The 14,691-nt window shown below is 43.0% G+C and overlaps 1 protein-coding gene across 1 annotated transcript in view; it reads left to right on the top strand.

The window, feature by feature from the left end:
- The first annotated feature begins 747 nt into the window (after nucleotides 1–747).
- The window catches only part of ACTR5 (ARP5 actin-related protein 5 homolog (yeast)), a 46,772-nt gene continuing 32,828 nt past the window's right edge, over nucleotides 748–14,691 (top strand). The window contains exons 1-3 of the mRNA XM_006876638.1: nucleotides 748–1,146; nucleotides 3,697–3,926; nucleotides 7,400–7,569. Of these exons, the coding sequence (XP_006876700.1) occupies nucleotides 748–1,146; nucleotides 3,697–3,926; nucleotides 7,400–7,569 (799 nt within the window). The remainder of the gene's footprint in view (nucleotides 1,147–3,696; nucleotides 3,927–7,399; nucleotides 7,570–14,691) is intronic.

Below are 14,691 nucleotides of genomic sequence, written 5' to 3'. Positions count from 1 at the left end.
CCCCACAGCGAGATGGATTATTAAAGTGACAGCATCAATGGGCTCAAGCGTGGCAACAATTGTGAGGTTGGCCCAGGATCGGGCAGTGTTTCGTTCTGTTGAGCATAGGGTGGCTATGAGTCAGTACCGACTCGATGGCACCTAACAACAACAACAGTGGATAATTACACAGAATGTCAACGGATTAAAACGTCATATTATAAAGTAATATGCATACATAAAGGTGCACATCACAAATGGACAGCTTCCAAACTTTTCAGAGTGAGCACACTTGTGTAATCGAGCTCAAAAGTAAAAAAATGGAACACATCAGGATCTCAGAATTTTGAGTTTTTCTGACAGCCCGAGGGCGGAGCCAAAAGGGGCGGAGCTGTACGTTTAGGCAGATAGTTAAACTAGGTGCGTGAGCCAGGCCTAGAGCCTTTGAAGGTGAGTTAGGCGAAACGTGGGCGTGGTTAGGTGGAAAAAAGAGGCGAATAGTGCCGGGTTCTGGAAACCAGGAAGGGGTGGGACTGCGTGGAGTTACGCATTGGAGGCTGGGTTTCCTGCTTCGGAGTCCTGGCTAGAGCAGGATGAGCGACACCTACCGGCCCCGACCCAAGAACGAGTCAGCTGCAGAGTTGGCGGGTTTAGAGAGGGAAGGAGCCGTAGGACCTTAGTCGCACGGCATTACGTTTGGGGGCGGGGCTTCGTGCCTCAAAAGAGATTCTGAGGTAAAGGAGCGGGGCCAGACGTGCGCACGCCAATATGGCGGCGGCTAGTAGGGCCGGATTGGCGGCTAACGTTTTCCCGTTCCGCGACGCTCGCTCGGCGCCTGATCCGGTATTGGAGACCGGTCCGGTGGCATACGGGCCACTACCTGTGCCTTTGGTGCTGGACAATGGATCATTCCAGGCCCGTGCCGGCTGGGCGTGCCCTGGGCCGGATCCTGGGCCAGAGCCGCGCCTGCAGTTCCGTGCGGTGTGCGCCCGCGGTCGTGGTGCGGCCCGTGGCGGGCCGGGCCCGCAGGTGGGCAATGCCCTGGGCAGCCTGGAGCCGCTTCGCTGGATGCTGCGCTCGCCCTTCGACCGCAACGTGCCTGTTAACCTGGAGCTGCAGGAGCTGTTGCTTGACTACAGTTTCCAGCACCTGGGTGTTTCCTCCCAGGTGAAAGGCGGGGACGGGGTGCGTTGACGGGAGGGATGAGGTGTCGTCCTGGAGCATTCCTCTTTTTCTGAGAACTAACAGCCTCACTAGTGGCTGTGAGTGCCTTTGTCATTCATTCAATTGGTCATCACTAAATGCAAAGAGTGTAGGCGTTTGTTTGCTTTTAAAAATGTTAGCCTGAAAAGATTTAATTCATTCATGTCTTAGATAAGCACTGGACTGCTAACCACAAGATAAGCGGTTCAAACCCACCAGTTGCTCCAAGAGAAAAATAAGGCCATCTACTCCCATAAAAGGAGCTCTGGTAGCGTAGTGGTTACGAATTGGGCTGCAAACCTCAAGGTCAGCAGTTCGAAACTACCAGCTTTTCCGCGGGAAGAAGATGAGGCTGTCTGCTCCTATAAAGATTTACAGCCTCGGAAACCCAGTACAGGGTCACCAAGAGTCGGAAGCGACTCCTCGGCACATAACAACAACTCCCATAAAGATTTAGCCTCAGAAACCCTATATAGAGTTGCTATGAGTTGGAATTGCTCTGTGGAATGCGCTGAACTGCAAAATCTGTTTAAACCTCAAGATGGACGGCTCAAGCTCACCATCCGCTCCTCAGAAACCCTATACAGGGTTGCTGTGAGTCAGATCCGACTTGATGATACTTAACAATAACAATGTGTGTAGGGAGTCCTGGTGTGGCGCTGTAGGATAATCACTTCACTGTTAACTACAAGGTCGGTGATTTAAACCCTTAGCTTCTTAGAAATCCTATACAGGGTCACTGTGAGTGGGACCAACTCAATGGCATTCAACAAAACAACAACAAAGTGTAGGGCTGTGCTAAGCACACTTTTCACTTAGAGTACACATTTGGGATATAGGCTTGTTTTTATATTAAATTATTAACATCATTTATTGAGTGCCAGGCACTTTTCAAGGCAGTTGGAATACAACTGTGAAGATGACAGAAATTCCTGTGATTATGGTGCTTGTATGGAATTACATTAAGAAAGGAAACAGAAAATAAACAATAGAACTAAGAAGTAAGCTTTATGTCATGATAAAAGGATAGGAGCAGGTAGCATTTTTTTATTAAATGGTCAGTGTAGGTCTCCTGGAAAAGTTGATGTTTAAGCAAGGACTTGAGGGAGGTGACTGAGGGAGCAAGCCAGGTGGATATCTGAGGAAATAGTGTTCCAGAGAGAATAACCAGTGCAAAGGTCCTGAGGCAGGAGTGTGACAATTTCTTAAAAAAGAACATCATGTTTGGTAAAGTAGAGGACCAGTGAAAATTAAGGAAAACTTGGTGAGATGTCTGAACACAGTAGCCCCAACAATGGGCTCAAATGTATCAAAGATGATCATGAAGGTGGTACAGGACTAGATAGTGTTTTGTTCTGTTGACACATGAGGTCGTCATGAGTCAGAGCCAACTTGATAATAACAATAGCAGTGTGAGGAGGGAGTAGTACTAAGTGGAAGGGAGGCTAGAGAAATAGCCAGGAGATGAATTGCTCACTTTGTAGGCTTTTATGCTAAGTGAAATGGGAAGCTATTGCAGGATGTTGAGCTGAGGAGAGACATGATTTATGTTTTAAAAGATTCACAGTGGCCGCCACAAAGAAGTCCTGAACCAAAGGTTAGATGCTAGGCTGCTAACCAAAAGATAGGCTGTTGGAGCCCACCTAGTGGCTCTGTGGGAGAAAGACCTAGTCATCAAAGGTTATTGTTGTTAAGTGCAGTCAAGTCAGTTCCAATTTATAGCGACCCTGTATAGTGATGGCACTTCACAACAACAACATAGTGTTTCTGAGGAATGGCTAGCGGATTTGAACTGCCAACCTTGTGGTCCTGTGCTCATCCTACAGCACCGTATACAACAAATAAAGATTTGTCATTGTTTTTAAGTGTCATCGGGTCAGTTCAGATTCATAGAGACCTTGTATAGGATTTCCTAGGAGCAGCTGGTGAGTGAACTGCAGACGTTTTGGTTCAAACCAACCTTGTGGTCCAGTGCTTATCCTACAGTGCCACACCAGAACTCCATGAAGATTACAGCCTAGAAAACCTCATGGGGCAGTTCTTTTCTGTCACATGGAGTCATTATGAGTCAAAATGGACTCTGGCATTCAAAACAATAGCAGCATGACTGCTACCTGAACAGTTCTGGGATTTAGGATGGAACGGAACAGGTAGACGGCTCTTGCAGTGATCCAGGTGAGGGGGTGATGGTGGCTTAGAAGTGAGCAGTAGCAGGGGATGTGGTAAGAAGCAGTTGGATTCTAGAGATATTTTGAAGATTTGAGCCATCATAATTTGCTGATAGTTTGGGATGGGCTTGACTTAATAACAAATTGTTTGACTTTCCTTTAATATTTTCCAAAACTTCCTTCAAGAGAGCTAATATGAATGTTTTAGAATTACCTCTGATCAAGTGTTTGATAGAAGACCTAAAGCAAATTCAGCACTATAGTAAGGATTTTGGTTTCTTTTATGCTTTTAAAAAATATATTATTCTGTTATCTCTTATCTGGTTGCCCTTTTCTTTCAAAGTAGGGCTGTGTTAATCATCCCATAGTTTTGACAGAAGCTGTTTGCAACCCACTGTATTCACGGCAAATGATGTCCGAACTTCTTTTTGAGTGCTACGGGATTCCAAAGGTTGCCTATGGAATAGACAGTCTCTTCAGCTTTTACCACAATAAGCCAAAGAGCTTGAGTTCCAGTGGGCTTATCATTTCATCTGGATACCAGTGTACACATATTTTACCCATCTTAGAGGGAAGGTGAGTTACATTTATAACATTGGAGTGCTGTTTTTAAACATGTTCAGAAAATATTTATTGAGTGCCTACTTTAATGGTGGAGTGGAAAGAATAGGTAAGTACTGGACCAGGAATTGGGCCTCTGGGCTGGGCTCTGACTCCATGTCATTGTTTAACTGTGGTTAAGTCGCTTTTCCTTCCATCCTTGTGACCTCCCTGGAGAAAGTTGGAGTAGATGGTCTCTCAGGTACAAATTTAGAATTCTAGAATTTTATGATTGAGAAATATGAAGAGATACAGAATAAGCACTCAACCATAAGGTTGGTTTGAACTGCGCAGTCGGCAGTTCAAACTCACCAGCGCTTCTCAGAAATCATATACAGGGTTGCTATGAGTCGAAACTCACACAGTGGTACTTAACAACAGCAACTAGCACAGGATTTGTTGGTAGCTAACACTCACTAAAAATGATTTGAATAATTTATTTGAATATATTTAATTTAGACTTCCTTTGTGTACTGGAGTGACTTTTTAATAAAGAGATTGTATTTTGTGTTCACAGCTCTTTAGTCACTATTGTTTAGACCCTTTCAGAGACAGTGCCTGCCACATGATAGGCATTTAGGAATTATTTCCAAATTGAATAAAAGGTGAGTGTTAGTTTCTGTCATATGTAAAATCAATTCTCGTGTTATAGTTGGACTTTGGTTGTCTGGGTAGAGGTGAGGCCAATATTGTGCTGTCTTTGAGAAGGCTCCTCACCCTGCAGAAGTAGAGGGCCGCAGTGAGAGAACCCTGGATGGCCTTGGAGCCCATAAGGATGAGATATGGAACCTCTTCAGATTCCTAACATGCAAGTTCGGGACACAGTGAATGAAAAGAGATCATTTAGGTAGCGGTTTGCCTATTTAAGTCATAGTGTTAAATATTAAATGCTTGAATTTATTTGAAACCTCTATGTTTGAATAGGACTCCTGGTGTGGCGCTGTAGGATCAGCACTGGACTGCGAAACACAAGGTTAGCAGTTCTAACCCACCAGCTGCTCTTCGGAAACCCTATACAGGGTCACTATGAGTCCGAATTGACTCTACGACACTTAACAATAACATTTGAATAAATATTTTCTTTTATTGAAACCTGTAGTAGAAGTTTCTCTTTTAAACATCTGTGAAAATATATGAAGTAAAATACATTGCTAAATATTCTTGAAATACAGAATTCTCTGTTTTATAATATATGCAGAAATTAAAAATAGCATATTGAGAGATTTTACCAGAAATCTCAGAAATTAGCAGATTTTAGCATATCCTGTTCTCTGCTGGCATCTACTGGTGAAGTATTGTATGGCAGTGACATAAAAGGAACTCGGGTAGTGTAGTGGTTATGACTTGGGCTGTGAACCGCAAGGTCAGTAGTTCAAAACTACCAGCTGTTCCGCAGGAGAAAAATGAGGCTTTCTGCTCCTGTAAAGATTTATAGCCTCAGAAACCCTATACAGGGTCGCTATGAGTCGGAACCGACTTCACAGCACATAACCACCACCATGCTACTGTGGTACAGTGGAGTTTTGGAGTGTCACTGTGGGATAATGCATTAGACTGCAAGGTCGGTTTGAACCACAAGGTCGGCAGTTCAAACTCACCAGCTGCTCCTTGAAAACTCTGTACAGGGTCGCTATGAGTCAGAACTGACTCAACAGCACCTAACAACAACAAGAACTGTGGCGCTATAGGGTAAGAACTAGACTGCTAACCACAAGATCAAGTATTCAAATCCACCAGCTGCCCAGAAACCCTATCCAGGGTCACAATGAGTTAACTTAACTCTTTCTCACAGTAATGTTACTCTGGTTCTTTTTCTGGAGTCCTGGTATAGCACTGTAGGATAAGCACTGGACTGCTAACTGCATGGCTGGCCATTCAAACCCATAAGCTTCTCCTTGGAAACCCTTTACGCATCACTGAGTCAGAACCAACTTGACAGCATCCAACAACAATAACAAAAAGTTCTTCACTTCCTGTGAAACTGTGAAGGGGTCTGGCACTCTTAGGAGGTCCCTGTAAACCAGTGTGTGTAGGGTGACTTAATGTTTTTTCTTAGTAGAAGGGAAGTGTCTCGGGGAGGAGCTCTCAAACTCTGGCCTAAACCTGGGAAACCTGGGGAATCTCAGGTCCATCCAGACCAACACACTGGGAATTGTTACTTTCCCAGATACTTATGGGATACTGGGCCCTAGGACCACAGTTTGAGAAATATATAAGGAGAAACATAAAGACCTGATTCGGGGATACATATTCTTTCTTTTTGAGGGGATGGTTAGGGGAGGTGAGTAGAATAGAAGGTTAGGGTTGGGACTATGGCTAGATCTTGGCTAGGCCTAGCATTTCAATTAGTGTTAGGGTTATGGTTAGGGTTAGTCTTAGGGGTGAGTGAGGGTTAGCTAGGGCTAGGAGTAAGGCTTGGTCAAATTTTTAGGGTTATAGTTAGGTTTGTGCTTACTTTTCTTCATTTTTCTTGAAATCTATTTGATTTCCTCTTCATCTGGAAGTTACGTAGGTGGATTATTCCCTTTTTTTTAAATTTTTTTCTTGGTAACAATTGTGTCTCTGGCTCTCTCTTTTCAGTTTTAATAGTCTGTTTTACTTTGCATACTTCTGTGCTGGGTTGAGTCTGGATGATAATGGAGTATGTATTAGTCTCAAGTGGCTGTCTGCTGATAAGAGGTGGTAGAGACCGAAAGTGTGAATGCAGTTAATTCTTTGATCACTGTTTGTGTAGTGTAGTGCATGGTGGGTTCGCAGGGGCGCTACGCCCATTGACTGACCCCAGTTAGAACATAGGCTTCACAGGAGGGGGTTGCCATTGGCTGTTGGGTGGGCCAGGCAGGGACTGGGAACACAGGAGAACTGCACCTCTTTGCTGCCAAACTCCAGCTACGTCTTGTGCCTGCAGGCCACTATATTAGCAGCTGTTTGCAAAAGCTCAAAATGGCCTCACTGCACCATGCCAGCCCTCAGTCCACCCATTTTGCTTCTCTCTCACTGCCCCTGTTCAGCTTCTTCCAGTCGAGACTAGTCCAGATCTCTGTCCTGTCCTCTGATTCTTAGGCTTCCAGGATCACCATTTGTGTCTGTTTCACTCGGTCTCCCATGTCTTTGTTCAGAGGGTCGGCTTAGTGCAACTGCTTGCTCCTCCATCTTGCGCTACACTCCCGGAACACAGTCTTTATATTGACTCTCCTTTCCTTTTGAGTCTGTGGTCAGAAGTTAGATGGCCAGGCATCTGTCGACATGGATTCGGAATTTCTGCCATGAGTAAGAGGTTGGACCAAAGGATCTTTACAACACCTTAAAACTGTAGGTTTTTATGTTATCCCATCTGTGTGTTTTCCTTCTACTCCACATTAAATGATCCCTTTCTCCCAAGATATCCCATGTCCTTTTTTCCGTTTTGCCAAAACATTTCAGTGCTAATTTCTATTGCTGGATTTTAGGTTAGATGCTAAAAACTGCAAGCGCATCAATCTTGGAGGAAGCCAAGCAGCTGGCTACCTCCAGCGTCTCCTTCAGCTGAAGTACCCTGGGCACCTGGCAGCTATCACACTCAGCCGCATGGAGGAGATCCTGCACGAGCACAGCTACATTGCTGAGGACTATATCGAAGGTAAGCTTCATGCAAAGAGCATTTGTGTGCAGGTTTTGGATACTGTCTGTCTTAAAGGGGTTCCTTAAATTGATACTATGATGACACACTAAACTATGAGATTGTCTGTCAGTTTGTCATACTGTGGTGGCTTGCATGTTGCTGTGATTCTGAAAGCTGTGCCACAGATATTTAAAATACCAGCAGAGTCATCCACAGTGGACAGGTTTCAACTGAGCTTCCAGATGAAGACAGACTAGGAAGAAGGAGAGATGAACTACTTCTGAATATTTAGTCACGGAAATCTTATGAATAGCAGTGGAACACTGTCGGCATCAAAATATTGATGAAGAACACCAGAATATTGTCAGACATAGTGCTGGAAGATGAGCCCCTCAAGTTTGAGGGAAGCTGCCTCAGAATAGAGTTGAACCAGGATGCCCTGAATGGAGTAAAGCCTTTGGGACCTTCACTGGCTGATGGAGCACAACTCAAAATTAAGGGAAACAGCTATAAATATCCATTAATAATTGGAACATGGAATGTATAAAGTATGAATCTAGGAAAATTGGAAATTGTCAAAAATGAAATGGAACACATACACGTCAATATCCTGGACATTTGTGAACTGAAATGGACTGCTGAAATGGCAATTCTGAATCCGACAACCACATGGTTTACTATGCTGGGAATGACAAATTAAAGAGGAAGGGTGATGCATTCATCAAAAAGATGGGTCTTGAAGTACAACTCTGTGATAAGATTATATCCATACACGTACAAGAAAGACCAGTTAATACCACTATTATTCAAATTTACGCATCAACCACAAAAGCCAGTGATAATGAAATTAAATAATTCTAATAACTTCTTCAGTGTGAAATTGATCAAACATGAAATCAGGATGTATTGATAATTACTGGTAATTGGAATGCAAAGGTTGGGAACAAAGAGGAAGGGATCAGTATTTGGGAAATACAGGCTTAGTAATGGAAATGATGCTGGAGATCACATGATAGAATTTTGCAAGAGCAATGACTTGTTCATTGCAAATACCTTTTTAAAATAACACGAAAGACAACTGTACACATGGACCTCACCAGATGGAATAAGAAGAAATCAAATTGACTATGTCTGTGGAAATGCTCAATACCATCAGCCAAAACAAGACCTGGGCCGACTGGAGTAGACCCATCAATATGCAAGTTTAGTCTGAAGCTGAAGAAAATGAAAACAAGTCCACAAGAGCCAAAATGTGATCTTGAACATACGCCACCTGAATTTAGAGATCATCTGAAAAACAGATTTAATGCATTAGACACTAAAGACGGAAGGCCAGAAGTGTTGTAGGATGACATCAAGAACATCATACAGTAAGAAAGCAAAAAGTCATTAAGAAGATATAGAAGGAAAAGACCAAAACGGATGTCAGAAGAGATTCTGAAACTTGCTCTCCAGCATAGAAGTGCTAAAGCAAATGGGAGAAATGAGCTAAAAGAGCTGAGCACAAAACTTCCAAGGGCAGCTCAAGAAGACAAAGTATTATAATAAAATGTGCAGAGACCGAGAGTTAGGAAACCAGAAGGGAAGAACACGCTCAGCATTTCTCAAGCTGAGAGAATTTAAGAAAAAATTGAAGCCTTGACTTGTATTACTGAAGGATTCTGTGGGCAGATTTATTGAATGATTCAGAAAGCATCAAATGCAGATGGAAGTGTAATACACAGAGTCAGGGTGTCAAAATGATAGGGTAGATATTCAGCCATTTCAAGAAGTAGTACATGATCAAGAGCCAGTGATACTGAAGGAAAAGGACCAAGGTGCATTGAAGGCATTGGCAAAAAAAACAAGGTACCAGGAATTGGTGGAATACAAATTGAAATCTTTCAACAAAGTGATGAGGCACTGGAGGGACTCACTCATCTGCACCAAGAAATTTGGAAAACGACTACCTGGGCATCTGACTGGAAGAGGTCTGTATTTGTGCCCATTCCAAAGAGAGGTGACCCAACAGAATGTGAAACTCATTGGACAGTATCATTAATATTACATGCAAGTAAAATTTTGTTAAAATTAATTTAAAAAGGTAGCAACCATACATGACAGGAACAGACAGGAAACTTCAAGAGGTTCAAGCCAGATTCAGTAGAGAACATAGAACGTAGAATGCCATTGTTGACATCAGATGGGTCTTGGCTGAAAGCAAGAGAATACCAGTAAGATGTTTACCTGTGCTTTGTTGACTATGCAGACGATTTGATTGTGTGGATTATGACAAGCTATGGACAACATTGCAAAGAATGAGTATTCTGGAATGCTTATTTGTGCTCATGAGGAACTTGTACAGTTGTTGGAGCAGAACAAGGGAACATTGAATGGTTTAAAATTAGGAAAGGTGTGTGACAGGGTTGTATTCTTTCACCGTACTTATCCAGTCTGTATGCTGAGCAAATACTCCAAAAAGCTGAATCATATGAAGAAAAGCATGGCATCAAGATTGGAGGAAGACTCATTAACAACCTGTAATATTCAGATGATACAGCCTTGCTTGCTAAAAGTGAAGAATACTTAAAATACTTAGTGATGAAGATTAACTACCACAGCCTTTGGTATGGATTGCACATCAAAGTAAAGAAAGCAAAAATCTTCACCACTGGAGCAATAAACAACATTCACATAAATGGAGAAAATGGAAGTTGTCAAAATACTTCATTGTACTTCGGATCAGCTATCAACACTCATGGAAGCAGCAGTCAAGAAATCCTTAGACCACGTATTGCTTTAAGCTAATCTGCTGCACAAGACCACCTTAAAGTGTTGAGCAAAAATGTCAGTTTGAGGACTAATGTGTGCTTGACCCAACTCATGGTATTTGAAATAATATATGCATGTGAAAGTTGGACAGTGAATAAGGAAGACTACAGAAGAATTGACACATTTGAGTTAAGGTGTTGAAGGAAAATATTAAAAGTACCATGAACTTAAGGTAGACATTTTGTAGCAAGGAGGGGAGTGAATAACTTTGCAGTCTAGGAACAGAGGTCCCTGGGACCATCAAGGGTGAAGAGTGGAGAGCGGGACCCTACCCAGAGAAGCAGTGATGCCCAAAATGGAGGCAGAGACGATGACGTGGAGAGATGGAGCAGCTGGTGACTTTAGACACAGAGAGGAAGAGACTGTGTGCTGACAACCGGGGGGCAGGTGTGTAGGGTATATATAGCCTTTGGTTGTTTGATGGTGCATGGAGGGGATTGTAACCATGGCAATGAAATGATATACAGTAGGCTAAAACTAATGTTCTCCCATGTAAACTATCACATAATTTACAGTAAAACATTTTTTAAAAAGTACCATGAACTGCCAAAAGAACAAACCAATCTGTGTTGGAAGAAGTGCAGCCAAATGCTCATTGGACGCCAGGATGGCCAGACTGTCTCTTCATACTTCGGACATATGAGTGGGACTAGTCCCTGGAGAAGGGTATCATGATTCATTAAGTGGAGGGTCAGAGAAAAAGAGAAAGATCCCCAACGAGATGGGTTGGCACAGACATAGCAACAACCCTGGGATTGGTGCAGGACCAGGCAGTGTTTCGTTCTGTTGTGCAGAGGTTCACTATGAGTCTCGATGTCACTTAACAACTACAGCAATGATGACACTCTGGCATGTGCACTTACATTTTTGATCTTACTGTTTTTTAGCACTCTTGTCCTCATCGTAGTCTTTTCAACTTGCCCAAATACAGATCTTAGAATTATACAGCTTTCAACTTATCCTGATGTTAAAGCATTTTTAAGAAAGCCGATGACTGCCGCAGAACATAACTAGTTTAAGATTTTTTTTTTAAACAGTTGAAATTATATCATCACAATGTTAAAGCAGAATTTTTGCTTTAGGAACTTTTTTTTTTCTTTTCAAAGTAGAATTTTTTATTGTATGTTATAATGACTTTTTAAAAAATCTTTCTGCATTGGTTTATAACTTTATTAGTAACAATATTACTAGTAATTGAGCAGAAGATTGTAAACATTTTTTTCTCCTTTTGCTTTAATCACCACTTAATTTTTTTAAAATGTTTTATTGTGAATTATGTGATAGATAGTTTATATGAGAGAACATTAGCTTTACATTCATCCTATCGTATATTGTTTCATTGCCATGATTATAATCCCCTTCATGCATCATCAACCAACCAAAGGATATACCCTGCAAGCATGCCCCTTGGTCATCAGCACACAGCCCCTCTCCCTCTCTGGGTCTAAAGTCCCCAGCCACTCCATCTCTCCACGTCATCGTCTCTGCCTCCATATCGGGCGTCACTGCTTCTCTGGGTAGGGTCCCACACTCTGCTCTTCTTCCTTGATGGTCCCAGGGACCTCCGCTCTTGGACCGCAACCCTCACAGTCAGTCCTAATAACAATTATTCAATGTTGTGCCACAAGAGACCTATCCCCATCTCCTTTCATCAGCCCCACCTAGACAGATTGGATACTACTCAGTGGAGAGTCTACCTTCCTCTGCCCCATCTGGGTCTAGGCTCCCTCTTGAAAGCTTGTAACCCAATTACTTCTTTTTTTTTTTTAAAGTTTTTTTATTGTGGATTCAGTGAAACTTTACAGGGCAGATCATCAGTTTTACATTCAACAAATCATACACCTTGTTCCATTACAATGATTGTAATCCCCTCCATGTACCATCAGTTAACAGTGTTTCTGTATATCCACTTTAGCTTTTTAAAAAACAAAACAAAACACTCGGGCATATATAATAATTTACATCTCCAAAGGGCACATTTTGCAAGTCTGCCTCCTGGCCACCAGTTCTTAGTCCCTGTCTTCCCATGAATCTAGAGTCCCCAGCCACTCCCCCTCTTCTTTATCAGCTGGACGCTTCACTCTCCATTCTAGTCCTCTGTGGCTATGTCACTGACTCTGGGCCCAAGAGTCCCCAGGTCTTGCCACACTGCTGGTCAACTAGGTCTCCACCTGGGTTCACAGGAGTCTATTGAATGTTGTAGGGCTTAGCTTGCAGCTTCATTGCTGTTTTTCCCTTACTTCCCCTTATTGGTGACGAACGTGTTCACCAATCAGAGCGTGTATTCCCATTGAGTCTTAGTCTTGGAAGGGGGTTCGCTCTGAGGGGACCCAACCGCTTGCCTTGATGTCTCCTGGGCAAGCAACTTGCTTGTTCTTGTAGTAGTCAGTCAGTCTGCCTATATTGTTTTGTATTTTTCCTGTTGGTCTTTCTTTCAAGAAGTATCTTCTGTTCTTCTAGCAGTCTCCAGGCTGGGCTGCCAGTCCTTTCAAATAGAAATTTCCCACCTCTGGAGATTCTGGATGTGGTTCAAGATTCCACTTATAGTCTTATGTAATGCAGAGGCTCTGCAGGAAGCCTCCGTCATTGGGCATGTTGTATTCCAATCAGTTATAGGCAGAAGGTGGACTTACACACTTTCTATGGTAATATTTCTGGCTTTTCCCCTCTCTCCCCCTCCAGTGTCTGTTTTATAATATAATGCAAGGAAAACCAAGATTCAAAAGACGGCCAAGCATCTTAATATTATTTCCCCCCTTTTCCCCATTCCAACCATGTCTCAATCCCTGTATTCCAGAGCCCTGTTGTTCCAAGGTTGTGCATACATCATTCTTTACCTCTGTCCCACTTAGCCCATGCAAACCTGCCTAATTATTCTCCCATCCGCTTTGTTCTTCCATTCCCCTCTCCCTTGTTGTGTATTGCCCCCATCCCCAGGACCCAAACTAACCTGCATCTATTCCCTGCCCTGTGCTTCACCTTCCCCTCCCTCCCCTCATCCCACCCCCCACATCCCAGCAACGAGCAAAGAAGCTTGCTTATTCTTGTAGTAGCCAGTCATGCTGACATTTGTGTTTTGGGTTTTTCCTGATGATCTTTTTTTGAAGATGTATCTTCTTTCACTCTAGCTGTTCCTGGCTGGTCTGCTTGTCTTTTCTAGTGGGAATACCCCACCTCAAAAGGTTCTGGATGGGACTCAGGATTCCACCTAAGGTCCTATACTCTGCAAAGGCTTTGCAAGAAGCCTATTTCACTGGGCAAGTTGTAGAACCCCTTTGAGGTATTCCAATCAGTTATAGGCTGAAGACGGGCTTACAGATTTTCTCTAATCATGTTTCCCAACATTCCTTTCTATCACACTCAAGTGTCTATTTTATAATAGTAGGCAAGGGAAACCAATATTCATAAGACAGTCAAGCATTTTAGTAGAATTTCCCCTTTTCAAGCTATGCCTAGATCCCTGTATCCCAGAGCCCTGTTGTTCCAAGGTTGAGCATGCATCACTATTTACCTCTCCTACTTAGGACGAGGAGCTCTGGTAGCATAGTGGTGACGAATCGGGCTGTGTGAAGCTTATGGTCAGCAGTTTGAAACTACCAGCTGTTCCACGATAGAAAGATGAGGCTTTCTGCTCTCGTAAAGATTTACAGCCTCGGAAACCCTGTACAGGGTCACTATGAGTCGAAACCAACTCCACGTCACATAACAACAACTTAGGAAATGCAAACCTGTCTCAGTGTTCCCCTATCTATCTTGTTCTTCTGCGTCCTCCCGCTTCTTGTATTGCCCTCCCCAACACCCGAACTAAACCTCCCACCCCAACCCCACCGTTGTGATTACCTTATATTCCATTAACTCTTCACTCCATTTTAGACAGTCTATTTTATCCTATAGTCTACCTGACCTTCCCACCACCTGGATCTCTGTTCCTCTGTGTTTACTTTCTTTCACATTGTAATTGTTTTGATCATAGACTGACCTCCCAGATCCTCTGTTCTTATCATTTTTTTCTGTTCTTGACGCTTCCATTTGTCGATTGAGTTCAGGGTGATGTGGCCATGCACATCATTCTCTAGCTGTTTTCCTAGTTGGTTCTCAGTCCACAGAACTTCCATTAGCAGGGTTGGCTTTGGCAAAATCCCGTTGCTTCTGTTTATCCTGGAATGTTTTGATTACACCATCATATTTGATTGACAGCTTTGCTGGGTAGAGGATTCTTGGGTGGCAGTTTTTTTTTTCTTTCAGGGTTTTATATATGTCTCCCCATTGCCTTCTTGCCTGCATGGTTTCTGTTGAGAGATCCCAGCTTAATCTGATTTGCTTGCCTTT

The sequence above is a fragment of the Chrysochloris asiatica genome, unplaced genomic scaffold (genome assembly GCF_000296735.1).
Source record: "Chrysochloris asiatica unplaced genomic scaffold, ChrAsi1.0 scaffold00403, whole genome shotgun sequence".
Taxonomy (NCBI): Eukaryota; Metazoa; Chordata; class Mammalia; order Afrosoricida; family Chrysochloridae; genus Chrysochloris; species Chrysochloris asiatica.
Note: the sequence above shows the minus strand (reverse complement) of the source record. Positions and strands in the feature narration are given on the sequence as shown.